This window comes from Sus scrofa, chromosome X (genome assembly GCF_054392235.1).
Source record: "Sus scrofa isolate SSC_HxYL_T2T_F1_AM1 chromosome X, Sscrofa_HxYL_maternal_Yorkshire_Landrace_v2.0, whole genome shotgun sequence".
Classification (NCBI taxonomy): domain Eukaryota; kingdom Metazoa; phylum Chordata; class Mammalia; order Artiodactyla; family Suidae; genus Sus; species Sus scrofa.
In genome coordinates, this window is record NC_139401.1 from 118,780,876 (window position 1) to 118,802,532 (window position 21,657).

The 21,657-nt window shown below is 37.7% G+C and overlaps 1 protein-coding gene across 33 annotated transcripts in view; it reads right to left on the reverse strand.

The window, feature by feature from the left end:
* The window catches only part of MBNL3 (muscleblind like splicing regulator 3), a 124,800-nt gene that overhangs the window by 67,792 nt on the left and 35,351 nt on the right, over positions 1-21,657 (reverse strand). For 29 of the 33 annotated variants that reach the window (XR_014834558.1, XR_014834553.1, XR_014834552.1 and 26 more), the window contains one exon: positions 2,155-3,056. The exons of the other annotated variants lie outside the window; for them this stretch is intronic. Coding sequence is in view for 20 of the 29 variants with exons in the window: in XM_021079447.2 (XP_020935106.1) it covers positions 2,155-2,331 (177 nt within the window). In the remaining 9 variants the exon portion in view is untranslated. The remainder of the gene's footprint in view (positions 1-2,154; positions 3,057-21,657) is intronic. 33 annotated transcript variants of the gene reach the window in all.

Here is a 21,657-nt window from a genome sequence, read left to right on the forward strand (position 1 = left end):
TGTATGTTTGAAATATTAAGATTTTCATTAAAATTTGAGAATGTAAGGATTATGTAAATCGTCTTTATCCTGTGTGACTGGTCATCAAGATTTTAACATAATTCAAAAATTATTTTAAAAACACTGGATGCAGTGAGTAGACAGTGTATTTAAATAATTAAGTGGCTTATTAATATTCATTGGCCATTATCTACATAGTCTCTGAATTAAACATTTTCCAAGCTTTAAAGTGGTGTGCAATATGCATTTTGTTAATAATCACTCTCCATATTACTTTTCTTCAAAATGTTTCTATTATGGCATTCTTTTGCCTTTAAATGGGAGAACTGATTGGAAGAATATCAACGATTAGAACAATCACACATCTCTTTCCCACCAGATGCCTGAAAAGATAGAGTTTACAAGGCCTGCAAGGACCTCTATATCTGGAAGCCATAAAAACAATGATACTTAGCTTGGAGAACTAGTATCACACTCATGGCAACTGGATTTGGACATGTCTAACTGAAACATGCGTTTATGTTTCAAATAATAAGGCCTAACTACACAGAACTATTTTGAAGAACTACAACAAGCATCTTGGTTAATAAGAAGCTAACTTTTCACTTAATTCACTTTTATAGAGATACATGGTTTTTCATTTTTGTTATCTCCTTGGAATCTCCACAATAATCATGGAAGTTGGAAGAGATGAATTACCCATGAGTTAGTGATGAAGTAACTCAAGGTTTGTCAGGTTTAAGTAGTTAAGGTCAGATCCAGTGGTGGGGCTGGGACTCCTGAAACAACATATGTAAAGTATCTAGTGCAGTGCCGGACCCTCTGGATAAAAGACATCCTTTCCCCAGACCCCCAACTAGTCCAGCTTTTCCATTCGAGGCACTGCCTAGTCCTTGATTTAAATAACACACAAAAGATTTAAATAATGCATAAAATAGTGATAGATGAAACTTGACCAATAATGAAATAAAGCAAACAGAATAAGCCCTTTAGTCAAAACATCTGCTACAAATAAGAGCAATTCAGACATTTTTAACATTAGCAATCGCCATTATCTTTATAGCCAGTTCCCATTCTTGAACTGCAATGGTCTGCCACCAAAACTAGTAACCACAAAATAAGCAAAAGTAACTGCTTGAGTAGGATATCATGATAAAATGTTTTCTGAATAAATGACATGAAGGAATACATCTCTATTAGCCAGTGCAGCCATAAATAAAAATGTTAATGAGGTACAACTTGTCATGATGAGGGTAAAACAATATCAAGAAATTGAAAAGGTCCTTACTAACTAAGCTTAATTCATTTTAACATATTTTGAAAAAAGCCTCAAATGCATCGTAGCAAATCTTATTAAACCAGGAATTTACTACCATTCTTTACTTCTATGCTTTAATTTGTACATGTTTACCCTTAATTTAAGGATAACCATGAATAAAACATGAAAATCAGTGCATTTTTTGTTCTGCAATCATATATGTTCCATTCTACATAATATCTCATCTGCCCTCAGACTTTGTTTATACTCTAGTACATAATATTCGGGTTTGATGACCTTGGTGATAAAATGTGCTTACAGATCTGAAATTGGTCAATCAGCTGCCCAGGAAGAAAATTAAGTGAAGCTCGATTTGCAGCAAGTTAAAGGTTCAAAATATTAGTTTGACTAAGAAAATTCAAAACGCCATCATTTTCCTCCTGAACAGTGAGATTTTTTTTAACCTCATCCTCTCCCAGTCTGACTTTATTTATTCTCTGACTGGTCCTTGCCAAGTGTATTTTGATAGGGTAGATAATAATCTTCTCTAAGCTATATGAGAAATATGATCACTGTATTAAAAATCTGACTCATATACACAGAAGTAAAGTTACAGCAAGGCTACCCTTTCCCACTCCCACACCAATTCTTGATTTTTTTTTCTTTAGGTCTATCTATCTTGATCAGTGGGTTGTGATGGGTGAGCTTTAGCCTGGCTTAGTTCTACAAACACAAAGTTGACATCCTGTCTTTAAAAACAAATCAAACTTACCGCTTTCATGCTATTAGTAGCTTTACTAATTTCACAGCACAATAGATCACCAAAAAAAAAAAAAAAAAAACCACAAAAATCAACAAGTTTAAATTTAAATGATGTGCATTTAGGTAAGACTCACCTTTAAAGAATCAAAACAAGCCACCACACGACCATTTTCCACATGGCACACTCTTGGCGGATGGGCAAACTTGCAATCTGCATCAGCTCTAGAGCAGGTTCCTCTCTGAAATTCTCGGCAGACTTCTAAAGTCAGCCACTTGGTATCGCGTACCAGGGCAACGTTGACAGCCGTCATGTTGAAAGCAAAGTTAAAATCAAGTGCACCCTTTCTAGAACAGTATTACTGCTCTTGCTGAAAGGTTAACAATAAAATTCAAGCTAAATGTGAAGAGATAACAGCTTGCTTTGGTGAAATGTTGCTTTGTTAGCACTTAGGTTTTCAAGTCAAATTCAGCCAAACAAAGCCAATCAGAAAATAAAATTGTGTTCAAATAACTAAAAAATCAAATTAGAGACCAACTCCTAAGAAGGCAACCGTAAAGGTTAAGATATTGGGCGTTTTATTTTCTTCCTCTGCCGAAGAATAACTGGCAGAAATTCAAAAGAATTCTATGCTTTCCAGTTGATGTTTTCAATTATTCTTGCAAAAAGCATATGCTTTGGGCTGCCCTTCAATTTGAGGAATGGTCTTAGATCAAGGGGAGAAAAGGTTTGGTTTTTTTTTTTTTTTTTTTTTACAATTTCTTAGCTTTAAAGATTAAGATTGGTAGGATATTAACAACTGTTAAATTTTTTTGCTGCAAAATCAGGAGGAGGGAAAATGACTATGAAAATTGAAAATCAAAGAAAAAAAGAATGAACAACTTGTTGAGAACGAACTATAAGCACACTAGGGTTTTTCTGGGGGGGGGTTGGTGGGGGTCGCGGCAGAGGTGGTGGTAGGGAGAGGGGTTTATAAAGAGACAGCTCGAAAGTGGAATCCAAGCAGCAGAGTTTTCAGAAAAGGCACTTTCCAGAAACCTGCAAGAAAAAAATAAAATGAAATTAGCTAAAATAACACAATGCTTCCATTTTAAACTCTAGATGTGGAAAAGAAGTGACATGTCTTTTAAACAGGAAGCATCTAGACACTGACAGTACAACTCAGTACAGTCAGCCATTGTCAATAAAAAGGGCATTTCCCAGTATTGTAGAACTGTGTACAGTAAAAGGAAGCAATCACTTTGACTTACTGTTGAAATACAAGACTGGGCAACAACCTAATTAAAAAGAGAAAAAGACTGCTTCATTTTGATCTGGTCAGGGCAGAAATTCATGCCTGGGTCTACTGCACAGGCAATGCCGACGCCTTCCATGACAGCTCCTGATGTAGTCATAACCGCCTGTGTGTCCCCAGCTTTTAGAGGCCACCAAAGACCCACCCATGACACTAGCTTTACTATGGTCTGATGGAAGGCTTGGTGATCTGCTCTCAAAATCCCGAAAACAGAAGTTGCTAAGAAAACATAAGCTGCCCCAAGAGGTAACTGTGTATGTGCAATATAACTGCTGACAATCGCATAAAACAGTCATGACAAAACTAGCTGGGGCTCCACGGCAAATGAGGTAGAGGGGAGACTATAAAATGTGCTTCGGACCAAGGAAGAAGTCTTCTGAAAAGATGCTGGATTCGTTTTGGGTTTTTTTCCTGCGTATGCCCTATTCGTTCTTGGTCTTTATGAATGGAAACTGGAACAACTCAGGAGGTTTCAGCACCGACAAATAAGTGAGGCCAAAAGCACGCTTCAATCATACATTAAATAATGTGCGGCTTCACGGTTTGCATTTTAAACCAGCGTCAACCACCAACAATTTCTAAGAACTCAGCTGAGAAGATAGATTAAATGTTAATTTACTGGCATTATGCCATGAACACATATGAAAATAACAGGGATTTTCTAAAGCAAAAGGTAGCTCTGAGTGTCAGACAAATCAACTAACTGTTAACTTCATCAAAACAGGAGAATTCGTGAAAACATTTCGTTTACTTTTTAAAACAATTTCTTCAATAATTTTACAGACTATGACTTTTCTGTTTGTCTTTTCTTCATTCAAGAGGAAACTCAGTATCACCTAATTTTTCAGAAACCATTGGGAAATTAGGTATATAGAAAACTCATGCAAGCTTATCCATTCAAGAGCAAAACATGTGGTTCTCTGAGTCATTCTTCATGGAAATATTTCTACAGTGTACTATATGTAACTTTGCCTTCTTAAAAAATACTGAACATCGGACTTCCCATTGTGGCGCAGTGGTTAACGGATCCGACTAGGAAGCATGAGGTTGCGGGTTCGATCCCTGGCCTTGCTCAGTGGGTTAAGGATCTGGCGTTGCCGTGAGCTGTGGTGTAGGTTGCAGCCACGGCTCGAATCTCGTATTGCTGTGGCTCTGGCGTAGGCCGGCGGCTACAGCTCCAATTCGATCCCTAGCCTGGGAACTTCCATATGCTGAGGGAAGTGGCCCTAGAAAAGGCAAAAAGACAAAAAAAAAAAAAATACTGAACATCATTTGGCCTCTGGTTGAAGACATGGGGTCATAAATGTCCTGGGACGTAGTATAGTTCTCTTCAAATGGCAGATTGTTAACTGTCACTTCTACTGTCACTTCCCTTCCTACCACAATATCTGCCATGGTGGACTGTCCAGTTTCTTTCTGGAAAACATAAGAGCCAATCCTAAATGTTGAACAAGAGTTAGTTACTCACTGTATGAGGGGCCTAGGGGTAAAGTACAGGGCCTTCATGCAGAAGGTCTGTGACGACTCTTGCTGGTTTGGAAACCCTTTTGCAATATGTTCCATGCAGGACCATGTTCCACAGCGTTAAGTGTGTCAGGTGAATGACCTCTAGAAAAATATTTTCTAAAAAATATATTTTTTAAAGAGCCAGATGGGGGAAATGCAAATGAAAACCACAATGTGATACCACATCATACCCATCAGGATGGCTATAATAAAAAGAGAGAAAAATTGGAGAAATTGGGGCTGCCATACATGATGGCTGGTGGGAATGTAAAATAATGCAGCTGCGGTGACAGTCTGACGGTTCCTCAAAATGCTAAACAGTTCAGATGTGACCCGGCACTTCCATGCCTCGGTAAATACCCAAAAGGATTGAAAGCAGGGTCTCAAAGACATACTTGTACACTCGTGTTCATAGCAGCACCACTCACAACAGCCAAGAGGTGGAAACAGCTCAAGTGTCCATCGGCACATGAGCGGACACACAAAATGTGATATAGCCACACAATGAAATATAGTTTTCCACTGTAAAAAGGAATAAAGTACTGACACATGCTATAACATGACTGAGCCTCGAAAACATGTTGCTAAGCTGAAGAGGCCAGTCATAATGGCCACATATTGTACGGTTCCATTTATATTAAATACCCAGAGTAGGCAAATCCATAGAGCCAGAAAGCAAATCAGCCGTTGGAAGGGCCTAGGGAAGCAGAGAAAGTGGAGTAACTGCTTAATGTGTACGGGGGCTCCTTTGAGGGTGAGGAAAATATTCTGGAATTAGATAGTGGTGACAGTTGCATAATTTGTGAGTACACTAAAGCCCATTCACTAAACTGTGTACTTTAACAGGTAAATTGGATAGTGTGTGAATTTCATATCAGTAAAGCTATTTTGTTAAATCGAAAGAGACATGATAACCAGAAAAAAATAGCCTCATAAGTGATAGAACTAGCTATCCCAATCTTTCTTTCTTAGACACAAATTCTAAGTAATGTTTCTAAATTGACTATCAAGAGTAAATTTGTTTCCATGTTTGTATTATAAAAAGTACTCTAAAAGAGTACATTCTGTGAGTTTGTAATTTTGTATTTAAAGATATATTCAGGAGTTCCTGCTGTGGCACAGTGGGTTAAGGATCTGGCACTGCTGCAGCTGCGGCATAGGTTGCAGCTGGAGCTTGGATTTGATCTCTGGCCTGGGAACTTCCATGTGCTGTGGGTGCGGCTGGTAAAAAAAAAAAAAAAAAAGAGATATTTTCAAATTTAATCCTATAAGGAAATCATACAGGCTGCCTGAATACATTTGACAGAAAAATAACCAAAATACATACATATTTTTTTCCTTAGAATATAAATAGTGAGTTAGGGTCCAGAGGAAGATTTTTCTACAGAGATTTATTAAGTATAGAAACAAATAATACAATTGAATGTAAAACTTTTACAAATGAAAAACGCCAACATGAATTGGACTCTGGCCATGCATTAGGGGCAATGGGAGAAGGAATTTTCTTCTTTTTAAAAACTGGCCTGTAACCTCTCATGGGACTCTGGCCAATTCCTGCTAGCCAGTGCACGTCTTCCTTCAGACTGGTACTATTTTCGGAGCTGGCACAAGCAAGCAAGGTGCAACAACTAAAGGGAGCTGGTGTGATAGCAGAAAGACGTTCCTTCGTGCAGCTCTGTGTATAAAAGACAGGGAAAGAGTCCACTTCCCTTGAATTTTAAAGATCAACTTTGTTTGGGGGACAATACAACTTTATCTTAATGATACTCAGACTTGAGTAACAGGAATACAATTTTGCTTTTCACGATTCATAGTTCTCTAATGCAGAACACGAAAAGTTACCATTTTTTAGTACATTTCTATGTCTCTTTTTTTTTTTTTTTTCTTTTTAGGGCCACACCTGCAGTACATGGAGATTCCCAAGCCAGGGATCGAACTGGAGCTGCAGTTGCCATCCTACGCCACAGCAACACGGGATCCGAACTGCATCTGAGACCTACACCGCAGCTCTAGCAATGCTGGATCCTTAACCCACTGAGGGAGGCCAGGGATCGAACCCACATCTTCATGGATACTAGTTGGGTTCTTAACCTGCTGAGCCATGACAGGAACTCCAGTACATTTCTACTTCTATTTGCAGCTTGCGAGTGCTTTTATTTCATTGATCTTTGGAGCTCTTAAAAATACGCTAAGGCATAGGTGATAGCCCAAAAAGACCAGTGGAGGAAATGAAGCTCAAAGAAGTCAAACTACTTATCTGAAATAACAAAGCCTTAAGTGGTAGAAACATGGCTCAAGGCAAGATCCTCTGACTCCAAATTTCATGCTTACATCCTGGCAGAGAAATAGAGTGGTGATCACTTCCTATCTCTTATCTCTCTTGGGAACCTTAAACAAAGACAGCCAGTCATTTTTGCCTGGTATTCACAATTTCTTTTCAAAATTACATCCATGCCTGTTGTACAGCCATATTCATAATATCCTTGAGTTGTGCTGCACCAACATTTATGCGTCTACTATATACCAAACACTGTTCTAGATGTTGAACAAGACTGATTAGGTCCCTGCTGTCATTTAAATAGAGAAGAAACCAAAGGCACAGCAAAAGGATATGATTGTGAGAGTTTATGAAGGGCTGGAAGCAGACTCCAGGAATTCTGATTCCAACACAGGCCTCTAATGGGCCCATGAATGGTACACCAAGCCCTATAACTTAAGAACACTCTTAAACACAAACACCACTGCATAGAAACAAATCACTAAAAGGAATAGCCCAGAAATTACATCAAGTCTTACTGCTCTCTGGATTCCTTTTGAAGAAGGTGCTACTGTTCCCATTTTACAAGTGGCAAAACAGAGGTGGAAAAAGGTTAAGTCTTGTACAACTTCATGTAGCTACTAACTGATCAAGCCATGCTTCAAACCCAGGCAGTCTGAGACTAGAGCCCATCTTCTTAGCCAAGTCACAACACTTGTCTCTCCCGTGACACTGATCACAGTCTTCCTTATTATAGGTCCTTAAGTTTTTTCACTTATTAGACTGTAAATTCCATGAAAGTAGAGATCGTGTCTTACTTAGTTTTGCTGGCTCTATCTTTTCATTGCAAGTTAGAGCATTACAGCATTCCCTGGGATTCTTATTTTGAAAGATGAAAGATTAAATGGTAATTTAACTCTTCTTAGCAAGGAGTTTTGTCAGTTGAGCACCCTCTTGGCTAGCTGAGCTTTGGCCATCTCTGTAAGTTTCAAATCTATCGGACCTGTAAAGTTGAGTATTTTCTCATAAGTCTTGCTTTCAAATTGGAATGTACCTGGGATTCCTGATATATAGAGCATTCAGTTTCCATAACAAGTGGTCTATTCCTGCTCATTTGATAGCAGCAAGATGTTATCTTGGATTTAGAGTAAAAATATGAGATACCCAAATGACTTCTGTCTATATCTTTGGATAGCAGGTGAATTTCTGGAATGTTTCGGCCCAACAACTGCCATAATGAAACTGAACTGGGAATGGGGATGAAGGAGATTTCACTTTGAGCCACAGGAAGAAAAAAGAAACATCCTTGATCTTAAAAAAAAAAACAAAAAACAAAAACTTACATCTAGGCAATGAGGTCCCACTATACAGAACAGGGAACTATATTCAATCTCTTGGGCTAGAACATGATGGAAGGTAATACAAAAAAAAGCATGTATACACACACACACGTGTGTGTGTATCTGTAATGGCTGGGTCATGATGCTGTACAGTAGAAATTGGCACAACACTGGAAATCAATTATACTTTAATAAAAAATAAATGAGTTTAAAAAATAAAAAAAATTAAAAAGAAAAAATAGAAACATCGCTTAAGTATATATTTTTCCCTGAAAAGTTATTTTTGACTTTTAATTCATTCTCCTCTATAAGAATTCTAGATTAAATATAACATAAGGAAAATAAAACATTTTTACTTTAAAAACAATCCCTTTCAAAGTCACATCAAAAAAGAATAAAATACTTAGGAATAAACCTGACTGAGGAGGTGAAAGACTTATATGTTAAGAACTATAAAATGCTGATACAATAAATTGAAGATGACTTATAGAAATGGAAAGATATCCCATGCGCTTAGATTGGAAGAATTAATACTGCTAAAATGGCCATCCTACCCAAGGCAATTTACAAATTTAATGCAATCGCTCTCAAAATACCCATGACATTTTTCACAGAACTGGAACAAAAAAATCCTAAAATTCATATGGAACCATCATTAAAAAATCCAGATTTTTCTGAAGCAATCCTAAGAAAAAATAACAAGGCTGGAGGTATCATGTGCCCTGACTTTAGATTATACTATAAGGCTACAGTCATTAAAACAGTGTGATATTGGCATAAAAACAGAAATATGGATCAATGGCACAGAATAGAGAGCCCACACATCTATGGCCAATTAATTTTCAACAAAGGAGGCAAAAAATTACAGTGGAGGAAAGACAGTCTCTTCGATAAGTAATGTTGGGAAAGCTGAACAGCCACATATAAATCAATGACATTAGAACACACCCTTACACCATACACAAAAATAAACTCAAAATGGCTTAAAGACATAAATATATGACATGATACCATAAAACTCCTAGAAGTAAACATAAAGAAAACACTCTTGGACATAAGTCACAGCAATGATTTTTCCCAGGTCAGTTTCCCAAGGTAATAAAAATAACAGCAATATTAAATAAATGGATCATAATCAAACTTACAAGCTTTTGTGCAGCAAAGGAAACCATAAACAAACAACCAACAAAAATAATGTACAGACTGGGAGAAAATATTTGCAAATGATGCAACTGACAAGGGCTTAATTTCCAAAATATACAAATAGCTCATACAACTCATTAACAAAAAACCAAATAACCCAATCAAAAAATGGACAGAAGATCTAAATAGCTATTTCTCCAAATAAGACATACAGACGGCCAAAAAGCACATGAAAAGATGATCAACATCACTAATTATTAGAGAAATGCAAATCAGAACTACAATGAGTACCACTTCGCACTGCTCAGAATGGCTATCATCACAAAGTCTACGAATAACAAATGCTGGATGGGGTGTGGAGAAAAGGGAATGCTCCCATACTGTTGGTAGGAATGTAAGTTGGTGCACCCACTATGGAAAACAGTATGGAGATTCCTCAAAAAACTAAATATAGAACTACCATATGATCCAACAATCCCACTCCTGGGCAAATATCCAGACAAAACTTTAATTCAAAAAGATACATGCATCCGTTATGTCCACAGCAGCACTATTCACAATAGCCAACCTACGTTTAGTCTTTTTTTTTTTTTTTTGTCTTCTTAGGGCCGCCCCGCGGCATATGGAGGTTCCCTGGCTAGGGGGCCATTCAGAGCTATTGCTGCCAGCCCATGCCAGAGCCACAGCAACACCAGATCTGAGCCATGTCTGCAACCTACACCACAGCTCCTGGCAACGCCGGATCCTTAACCCACTGAGCAAGGCCAGGGCTCGAACTCGCAACCTCATGGTTCCTAGTTGGATTCATTTCTGCTGTGCTATGACAGGAACTCCCCAACCTACATTTAGATGAATGGATTAAGAAGATGTGTGGTACATACATACAATGGAATACTACCCAGCCGTAAAAGAATGATATAATGCCATCTGCAGCCACATGGATGGATCAAGATATTATGATACTAAGTAACTCAGACAAAGACAAATATCATATGATACCACTTATACGTGGAATCTAAAATATGACAAAAAACGAACTAATTTATGAAACAGAAACAGACTCATATACATAGAAAACAAACTTACGGTTACCAAAGGGGAAAGGGAGGGAGAGAGATAAATTAGGAGTTTGGGATTAGCAGATACAAATTACTATATATAAAACAGGTAAATAACACAGAATGTTATATATCACAGGCAACTATGTTCAATATCTTGTAATTAACTATAATGGGAAAAGAATATGAAAAAGTATATATATGCACATATATAATTGAATCACTTTGCTGTACACCGGAAACTAGCACTACATTGTAAATTATACTTCAATTTTAAAAAGCTTTTACTTTAAAATTACATACACACTAGATTATTAATGTTTCCTTTTTTTAGAAGTAGATTATATATATTTGTAAGGACCCACACTTTTTCTCATGGAAGTTTTCTTTTTTTTTTCTTCTGTTTTTGGTCTTTTTAGGGCCACAGGCGTGGCATATGTAAGTTCCCAGGCTAGGGGTCCAATCAGAGCTGCAGCTGCTGGCCCACATCGCAGCCACAGCAGTGGGATCTGAGCCTACACCACGGCTCAGGGCCACGCCGGATCCTTAGCCCACTGAATGAGGCCAGGGATCAAACCCGCATCCTCATGGATACTAATGGGGTTCATTACTGCTGAGCCACAATGGATATTCCTCATGGAAGTTTTCTTGATGGTAAAACAAAAATAATTGTTTTCTACTGATACAATGAAAACAGCACCTTATTCCAGAGTGGCTTGCTTTGCTAGGCCAGTGGCAACCTTTCCCCACTTTGCTACACTTCGCTTGTCTCCTGCTTTCTTTTGCCTTCTCTTCACAACCCAGCACATAACACAGAAACACTGGCAATGCCTGGTCCAGAAGATGACAAGGATGCTGTTTGGCACCTAAAGCAATATCTGAAGAGGGGTTTCTTTAAATGCATCTATCAACCTCCTGAATAAACCATGTTTTCTTTCTTTCCATTTTAAGCTTTCCTTACATCTACATTACCTCAAAATTCCTTGTGGCCATTTATTTTGGCTCTGCGAATATATGACACACCTGCCTTGCCACATGTTGCTTGAATTGGCAGGCTGACAAGGTTTAAAAGTTTTCAAGTTTTCAAATTTGCTTCAACCTGTATTTCCCTCATATGCTCTGCTTAGTGACCCACCAATCTGCGTTCATTGAAGCACACGAAAGGTCGTCAGCACTGCAGATGGAGACTGTGACTGCATGAGCATCCTATGGAAAACTGAGTTTTATCTGGGGGAAAAAAAAGGTCTGTAAAAATAAAGATATTTTGCCCATGTACAGAACTTTTTCATTAAGCATTTTTGAAAATTTCCTTGAATTTTTTTTGTTACAATATTTCCAGGGTAACACATTTAATATATCTTTTACAAAAAGCAGGTACGTCAAGTTATTCATCTCATAAAGCGATTAAGAGGCCCACCTCAGTTCATACATATGGTCATAAAAAGAAAAAAAAAAAAAAACAGGTGCTATAGTGTCTCTTGCAAACATCGCTCTAGTAATACCTACGACTGAGGAGTTCATCTTTTTGTTGAAGATAGATTTCTTTTAAAATAACATCTAAAATTAGGAGAACTTGCTAATAAATGCCATTGATTTTATTTATTTTTATTAGGATATAGTAATGCCATTTATTTTAAACTAATACAATTTAATATTAAAAACTGAAAACCTGGATTCTAAAAACAGTTATTAAACAACACTGGTTAATTTCTTGCTTATGTCCATTGGAAAGAAATCCCAGAGCCATTAAAAGATCACCAAAAAACTGGATTTAAACTTGAAGACAATGAGAATTTAACATGCTTGGCAACTCAAGTATTGTAATGTTCAAGCATTTGAGATGCATAAAATACAAAATGTCATGAGACGGACTGCATTTAATATATGCAGGGTGATTTTGCTGATGATTTATTCAACAAATATTTATTGGGGATCTAATAAGAACTAGGCACTGATCTAGGTGCCAGGGATGCAAAGGTGAACAAGATTAAATCTCTGTCCTGAGAATCATACACTCAATTGTTTGGCCACAGACAGGGACAGGGGAGTGGTGAAAATAAACAGAAAAACATATCCAATTTCATCCCTTTAATAAATATTTATTATCATTCCCTAAAATTCAAGCAAATGAGGTCTTTAAAAATGTTCATGCGGAGTAACAAATGTTGGTGGCAATGTAAATTGGTGCAGCCACCATGGAAAGAGTATGGAGGCTCCTGAGAAAACTAAAAACAGAACTACTATATGCCCTAGCAATTTCATTCCTGGATATATACTGAAGAAAACAAAACCACTAATTCGAAAAGATACATGCACTCCAATGTTCACAGCAGCACTACTTACAATAGCCAAGGCATAGAAGCAACCTAAGTATCCATTGACAGATGAATGGATAAAGAAGATGTGATACATATATATAGTGGAATACTACTCAGCCATAAAAAAGAATGAAAATTTTGTCATTTGCAACAACATGGATGGACTTGGAGGCTATTATGCGTAGTGAGATAAATCAGAGAAAGGCAAATACCATATGTTATTGCTTACATGTGGAATCTAAAAAAACAAAACAAACAAGTGAATATTATCAAAAAAGAAACAGACTCACAAATACAGAGAGTAAACTAGTGGTGACCCGTGGGAAGAGGAAAGGGGGGAAGGTCAAAACAGGGGTGGGATAAGCAGTACAAATTATTACATATAAGCTACAAGGATATGTTGTACACAGCACAGGGAATACAGCCAATATTTTATAATAGCCATAAGTGGAGTATAATCTTTCAAAAATTACAAATCACTATGCTATATACCTGAAACATACAATATTTTAAGTCAACTATATCTCAATTTAAATAATAAACACAAATAAAAACTGTTGATGTGGGAAAATATCAGCTAATCAACAAACATTTATTATATACACGAACTACATGCACGGACTGGTGTCACATGCTTCTGGGGAATCAGAAGTTTTAAGATACTGCCTCTGTCCTCAAGAAGCCTCTCCTGAGTTGGGGAGACAACATCAACGTGATACGAAGTAAAAGCAAACAAGGTAGAATTGAGAGAAAAACTCAGTGACATTGACAACAAATGGGACAAGAATTCTGAGATGATGATGGATGATGTCGCTGAGGCCTGAAGTTATACAGGAAGTTTTCGAAGAGGAGAAAACGGAGCTGGGCCTTAGAGACTGAGAAGGAGGAAGGTGAGGGTGGAGGGGCAGAGAGCATTCCTGGAAAGAGAAACAGCGCGAATGAGGATGAGGTGCCAGGTGTCTGCAGGACGGTGAGCAGACACGGGCGGGCTGGGATGGAAGGTTCACACCGTGGAAGATAAATCAGGGGTGGGTAGTTTCTGAAGAGCCCTGAAAATGACTCAAAGGGTGTGTATTTGTTAGAGAAATCGGAGCCTCTCTTAAAGATTTTAAGCAGAATAGAAACTTAGTGGCCATAAATGCTGTATGGTAACAATGATCTGTCCTAGGAAAACCGTTTTTATTAAAGGAGACCACGACATAAAATCAGCAAAGTTTACGCATCCGCCGTGCTCTGGAAGGACAAAAGCTAAAAGGGAACTGGATGGAGGTCAGAGTGTTTCTAGTTCACAAGCTCTGTGAGGACAGGTCAGGCAATGATTTAAGTCAGGCTGGTGTGAAAAGTGGGCAAAGAAGCAAACTGAAAAGTGCAGCTTCTTGCTTTCTTTTTGCTAATTACACTTTTATCAATAAACTCATCATTAAGGACACATAATTGTATTCCTATTTTCTGAACTGTCTCAAAAGCTTTTTCAATCTTAATCTCTACCAGGTAAAATCCCTTTTAAAAATGTAGTTGAAATTTTAACAAGGATTTTTTTTTTTTTTTTTTTTTTAGTTAGAATTTGTTACAGGACAAGCTCATGCCAGGAGTTAAATTTAGATAGCAACTCTTTGGCTGTAATGGCATCCTATGTATTCCTGCTATAGGACTTTACCCAGCACCCCAGAGGCTGGAGAGTGTTCCTGTTCCTCCCAAAGTACACACTGAATTGAACTCGATTGAATTTTCAGGGCCAATTTACTCACTGATTAGATTTGGTTGAACATTCACTATTCACCAACACACACACACACACACACACACTCGCTCTCTCATTGCAAAACAATCATGAGAAGCTATCACAAAGTGCTTATTTATCCTTTAAATACTTGTAAACAGCTCAAATAATTCTCTAGTCAAACTTGTGAGTCACATACAGATGTCTATTTATCAGAGAAATAAACTAAAATAGCATCGAAGTGATGTGATTATGTAAAGGGATCCGTCACTGGATCTAGTAGACATCCAGTGAGGGCTTCCTTACCTGAATTCATCACTGCCATTATGTCCAATAAATTCAGGTTCTCGATCTCAGTACAAAGCCTCCAATCCTTATTAACAGCACTTATAAAGCTAGTAAAATGATAGAGGAAAAAAGCTTTGTGGCTAAACAAGTTGGGAGAGGACCAAATGCACCCTAATTTTAAGGAGCAAGTAATTTAAGACATCAATGTCAAAACTTCTAGTAGACTTCAAGGGAGTTTTCTGGGTAGGCAAATTTCCTAGTCAAGTATACACGAGAGGTCTATTTTCTGTGAAGTTACTGTTGCCAGAGGCATTATTATTTCACATTCATGTTATATTTACATGTACATTATTTATACATTCATATATATTTATATATATTATAGTCACATGTATAATATGAATATATATGATATATATACACACACACACATGTATATATGTAAACTAATTGACTAGAGTTACCTGGGAAGCTGGCTGCTTTAGTTAAGAGTTATTCAACAAGGGAAAAAAAGGAAAGAACTCAAAATCAGAAATAAGAGAAAATACTACAGCTGCTATCATAAAAATACAAAAAGTTATAGGAAACCACTATAAAGCCTTACACACTAACACACTTGGCAACCTAGAACTACTGGACAAATTCCTAGGGACAGTATACTATCTATTAAGTCCAAATTATGATGAAATAGAAAACCAGAACAGACTAGTAACAAATAAAGTGATTGAAACAGTAATCAAAAACCTCCCTTGGAAGTTCCCATTGTGGCTCAACAGTAACAAACCTGACTAGTATCCATGAGGACATGGGTTTGATCCCCGGCCTCGCTCAGTGGGTTAAGGATCCGGCGTTGCCATAAGCTGTGGTTTAGGTTGCAGAGTTGGCTCAGATCCCTCGCTGCTGTGGCTGCGGTGTAGGCTGGCAGCTGCAGCTCTGATTTGACACCTAGCCAGGGAACGGCAGGTGCAACCTCCCAACAAACAAAAGTCCAGGACCAGATGGCTTCACTGGTGAATTCTACCAAAAATTCAAAGAATAATTAATATCAATCCTTCTCAAACTCTTACAAAAAAATAGAAGAGGACAGAACTCTTCCAAACTCATTTTACAACGCTTACATTACCCTGATACCAAATCAGCCAAGGATGCCACAAGAAAAAAAAAATTACAGGCCAATATCCCTGATGAACATAGATGCAAAAATCTTCAACAAAATATCAGCAAACTGAATCCAATAATATGTTAATACCATGATCAAGTGGGATTTATTCCAGGAACATAAGGATGGTTCAGCATCTGCAAATCAGTCAATGAGGTACACAACATTAACAAAATGCATAAAAATCATGTATGATCATCTCAAAAAATGCAGAAAAAGCATTTGACAAAATTCAACATCCACTTATGATAAAAAAAAACTCTCAATGAGTGGGCATAGAGTAAACATACCTAAACATAACAAAGGCCATATATGATAAGCCCATAGCTAACAACATACTCAACGGCTAAAAGCTTAAAGCTTTTCTGCTAATATCAGGAACAAGACAAGGATGCCCATTTTTGGACTTTTATTCAACACAGTATTGGAAATCCCTTCCAGAGCAATTAGGCAAGAAAAAGAAATAAGGAATCCAAATTGGAAAGGAAGAAGTAAAACTGCCACTATCTGCAGATTATATGACATTATATAAAGAAAACTAAAGATTCCATCAGAAAACTCTTAAATTCAATAAAGTTTCAGGATACAAAATCAATACACATAAGTCTGCCGTGTTTCCATACACTACAAATAAGCTATTGAAAAGAGAAATTATGAAAACAATCCTATTTACAACTGCATCAAAAAGAATTAAATACCTAGGAGTAAATTTAACCAAAGAGATAAAAGACCTATACATTGAAAACTATAAGACAATGGAGTTCCTGTCATAGCTCAGTGGAAACACATCTAACTAGCATCCATGAGGATGCAGGTTCGATCCCTGGCCTCATTCAGTGGGTTAAGGATCCGGCGTTACTGTTAGCTGTGGTGTAGGTTATAGACACGGCTCTGATCTGGTGTTGCTGTGGCTGTGGGGTAGGCTGGCAGCTACAGCTCTGATTCAGCCCCTAGCCTGTGAACCTCCCTATGCTGTGGGTGTTGCCCTAAAAGACAAAAACAAAACCAAAAACACTATAAGACATTAATGAAGGAAACTGAAGAAGAAAGAAGTAAATGAAAATATATTCTGTGCACATAGATTGGAAGAACTGATATTGTTAAAATGTCCATGCTACCCAAAGCAATATCCAGGTTCAATACAATCCCTACCAAAATTCCAATGATGGTTTTTACAAAAATAGAACAAACAGTCCCTAAATTTGTATGGAACCATAAAAGACCCCAAATAGCCAAACCAATCTTGAGAAAGAACAAATCTGGAGGCACCACTGTCTTGATTTCAAACTACATTACAAAGCTATAGTAATTATGGTATTGGCATAAAAAGAGACACTTAAATCAATGGAACAGAATAGAGGGCCCATCAATAAACCCACCCACACACGGTCAATTCATTTATGATAAAAGAAGTGAAGAATATACAATGAGGAAAGGATAGTGTCTTCAATAAATAGTGTTGGGAAAATTGGACAGCCGCATGCAAAAGGATGAAACTGAACCACTATCTTACACCATACACAAAAATTAACTCAGAATGGATTAAGGATTTGACTATAAAACTGACCTGAAACCATAAACCTCCTAGGGAGTTCCCGTCGTGGCACAGCGGAAGCGAATCTGACTAGGAACCATGAGATTGTGGGTTCGATCCCTTGCCTCGATCAGTGGGTTAAGGATCCAGCATTGCCATGAACTATGGTGTAGGTTGCAGACACAGCTAGGATCTGGCATTGCTGTGACTGTGGCGTAGGCTGGTGGCTACAGCTCCAATTAGGCCCCTAGCCTGGGAACCCCTATATGCCGCTGGTGTGATCCTAAAAGGACAAAAGACAGAAAAAAACAAAACAAAAACAAAAAACCATAAGCCTCCTAGAAGAAAGTATGGTGGTAAGCTCCTTGATATAGGTCTTGGCAATGATTTTTTTTTAATTTGACACCAAAAACAAGAACAACAAAAGCAAAAATAAAAAAGTAGGACCATATCAAAGTAAAATGCTTTTGCACAGCAAAGGGAACGATCAACAGAATGACAAGGCAACCTACTGAATAGAAGATATTTGTAAATCATGTATCTGATAACGAGCTAAGATCCAAAATATATAAAGAACTCATACAACTCAATAGCAAAAATCTCTAAATAACCCTATTTAGGGAGTTCCCATCGTGGCACAGCGGAAACAAATTTGACTAGGAACCATGAGGTTGCAGGTTTAATCCCTGGCCTTGCTCAGTGGGTTAAGGATCTGGCGTTGCCAGGAGCTGTGGCGTAGGTCGCAGACGTGGCTCAGATCTGGTGTGGCTGTGGCTGTGGCTGTGGCTGGCAGCTGTCTCTCTGATTGGACCCCTAGCCTGGGAACCTCCTTATGCCGTGGGTGTGGCCCTAAAAAGCAAAAAAAATAATAATAATAATAATAATATATATATTTTTTCTGTGTATATATATATATATATATATATATATATACACAGAAGATCTGAATAGACATTTTTCCAAAGAGGACATACAGATGGCTAACAGATACATGAAAAAGATGTTCTACATGATGAATCATCAGATAAATGCAAATGAAAACCACAATGAGATATATCACCTCACACCTGTTAGAACAGCTGTTATTAAAGAGACTGGAAATAACAAATGTTGGCAAGGATGTGGAGAAAAAGGGAGCCCTTGTACACTGTTGGTGGGAATGAAAACTGGTACAGACACCATGGAAACCAGTATGGAGGTTCCTCAAAAAATTAAAAATACAACTACCATCTGATACAGCAATTCCACTTCTGGGTATTTATTTGAAGAAAATGAAAACTTTAGTTCAAAAAGATTCATACACCTCTGTGTTTACTGCAGCATTATTTACAATAGCCAAAGTATGGAAACAACGCAAATGTCCACTGATGAATGGATAAAGAGACTGTGATATATGTGTGTGTGTGTTTTATATAGGAAATGGAATATTATTTAGCCATAAAAATGAATGAAATCTTGCCATTTGTAACCACATGGATGGACCTTGAGGGCCTTATGCTAAGTGAAATAAGTCAGACAGGGAAAGACAAATACCATATGATTTTGCTTATATATAGAATGTATACACACACGTTATTATATATAAAAACTCAAGTGTTCAGACATACATACAGAGAACAGGGTGGGGGTTATGGGGTTGAAGAAATGGGTACATATTTTTCATTCGTTTAAATAAACTGAGTTTTTAAAAAGAGTTAGGAGTGAAGAGTTGGGAGCACAGACAGGATAGAATCTTAAGTTCTACATTTCCCAAACTTCATATTGGCCTGAGAATATCCTTATCGGACTTTAAAATAAGAATTCCATTTTTCTCTTGCTATTTCAGAGTGATTTATACTGGATTAGATATTAACGGTGTTTCTTTATAGAAAAATTTAGAGACAACATAAAAGAGGCTGTCATTTTAACATCTTTTCACTGAATTTTGGATACATAGTCAATGCCCTTGCTATCGCTAAAGAAAAGTGTGTAATTACAATGCTGTCATTATAAAGTCGTCTTCCTGGCCCACACGGAATAGTTCTCTTCTGTCTTTCAAGGTCAATCTCAATGAGTCTCAAAAGGATTGCACCCCCCCTCCCCGAGTAGAGGGGAGCTGGAAAGAAGATTGTTTTAATTGTACCGTGAAAATGGAATGCAATACCGTTACCCTGAAATGTAATGCTTCTATAAGAACTGTTCTGTGAAATCTATCCATTTCAATTCTGGTTTGCCTCAATAAATGGGGAAATAACTTATGTTCCTGCCTCTGTAATGTGTATAATTTAAATCTACATTTCAGATTTTTAAAAGGAAAGTACAGAAAAATGAAGCTCACATCAAATATGAAAATGTCCCAAATAAATGTAAACGTGGTCACGGCAGAATTATCCGAGCCAGCGAGGAGCAAAGTAACCTATCGATTACTTCAACCTTGAACAGAGGCCCAGAAAGGTTCATCTACTTGGCTTCATTGCCTGAAATTGTTAGTGTCCACATGAAGAGCTCATGATCTGATTTCAACATATCTGATATCTTGTCAATCTGTGGTCAGAATGGGTGGGCGGATTCCCAAAGTTTAACCCAATTGTCCTGATTCATTTAGCTTCTTTCATTAACAACACATATCCATGTTTGAGTTTAATTCTTGGCTATGGATAAATTTCACACTCACTGCTAAAAACCAGAAGGGTGCTCTCTGAAGCTTTGAATCCTTGGGGAAAGGCAGGGATTGCTGCTTATACTATACGGATTTATTGACCCCAGTGGGACTCTACTTTTCTATGATGTTCTACCTGATCTTCTCTATTTTTTTTTGCTTTTTAGGGCCACACCTGCAGCACATGGAGGTTCCCAGGCTAGGGGTTGAATCGGAGATACAGCTGCCGGCCTACACCACAGCCACAGCAATGCCAGATCCGAGCTACATCTGTGACTTACACCACAGCTCACGGCAACGCCGGATCCTTAACCCACTGAGCTAGGCCAGGGATTGAACCCACAACCTCATAGTTACTAGTCGGATTCGTTTCCACTGTGCCATAATGGGAACTCCCTGATCTTCTCTAATTTTGAACACATTCTAGAATTAGACACAGCTTACCTACTTATAATCATCTGACCCTCCAGGTCACACAGTCTGTTGCTAGCCAAAACATACAGTCTGGCATATTTCTTCTGCCTACCAAACGTTTGGTTTTGGCTTTTCTTTTCCTATTTCTACCTATGAGAGTCCATTTCTCCTGCTATCCTCTGTGCTCAGGATTAACATGCATACCAACTATTCCATTAAAAATATTCTCTACAGCAGAAATTGACACAACATTGTAAATCAACTATACTTTAATTTTTAAAAAGTAAAAAAAAAATTAAAATAAAATAAAAAATACCTAATCATTAAAAAGTATTCTCGGGAGTTCCCGTTGTGGCTCAGTGGTTAACGAATCCGACTAGGAACCATGATGTTGCGGGTTCCATCCCTGGCCTTGCTCAGTGGGTTAAGGATCCGGCGTGGCCGTGAGCTGTGGTGTAGGTCGCAGACGCAGCTTGGATCCTGCGTGGCTGTGGCTGTGGTGTAGGCCAGTGGCTACAGCTCCGATTCGACCCCTAGCCTGGGAACTTCCACGTGCCGCGGGAGCGGCCCTAGAAAAGGCAAGAAGACAAAATAAATAAAAATAAAAAGTGTTCTCTATATCAATTTCCAATCAATTGAAATACTGGGAATTTTATTGAGTAAAAATTCCAACAGTGAGTTTAGAGGTCACAAAATAACCACTAAAACACATTAAGAAGGTTAAATTTACTTTGCTGGGCAAATTTTATGATCTACTCTAAAGCAGCATCTCGGTTATTAAACAATTGGTATTTCTAGATGTTAATAATAGTTAACATTTATGGAGTTCTTATTCTGTGCTAGACACTGTGTTAACTGTTTTATATTCATTATCTCGTTCAATATTCTATGAAGCAGACAAAATTGAGGAGCAATGTTAAAGTCTACTTTCAAAACAAAATCTGCCATAAACCTCAATTCTAGACTTGTC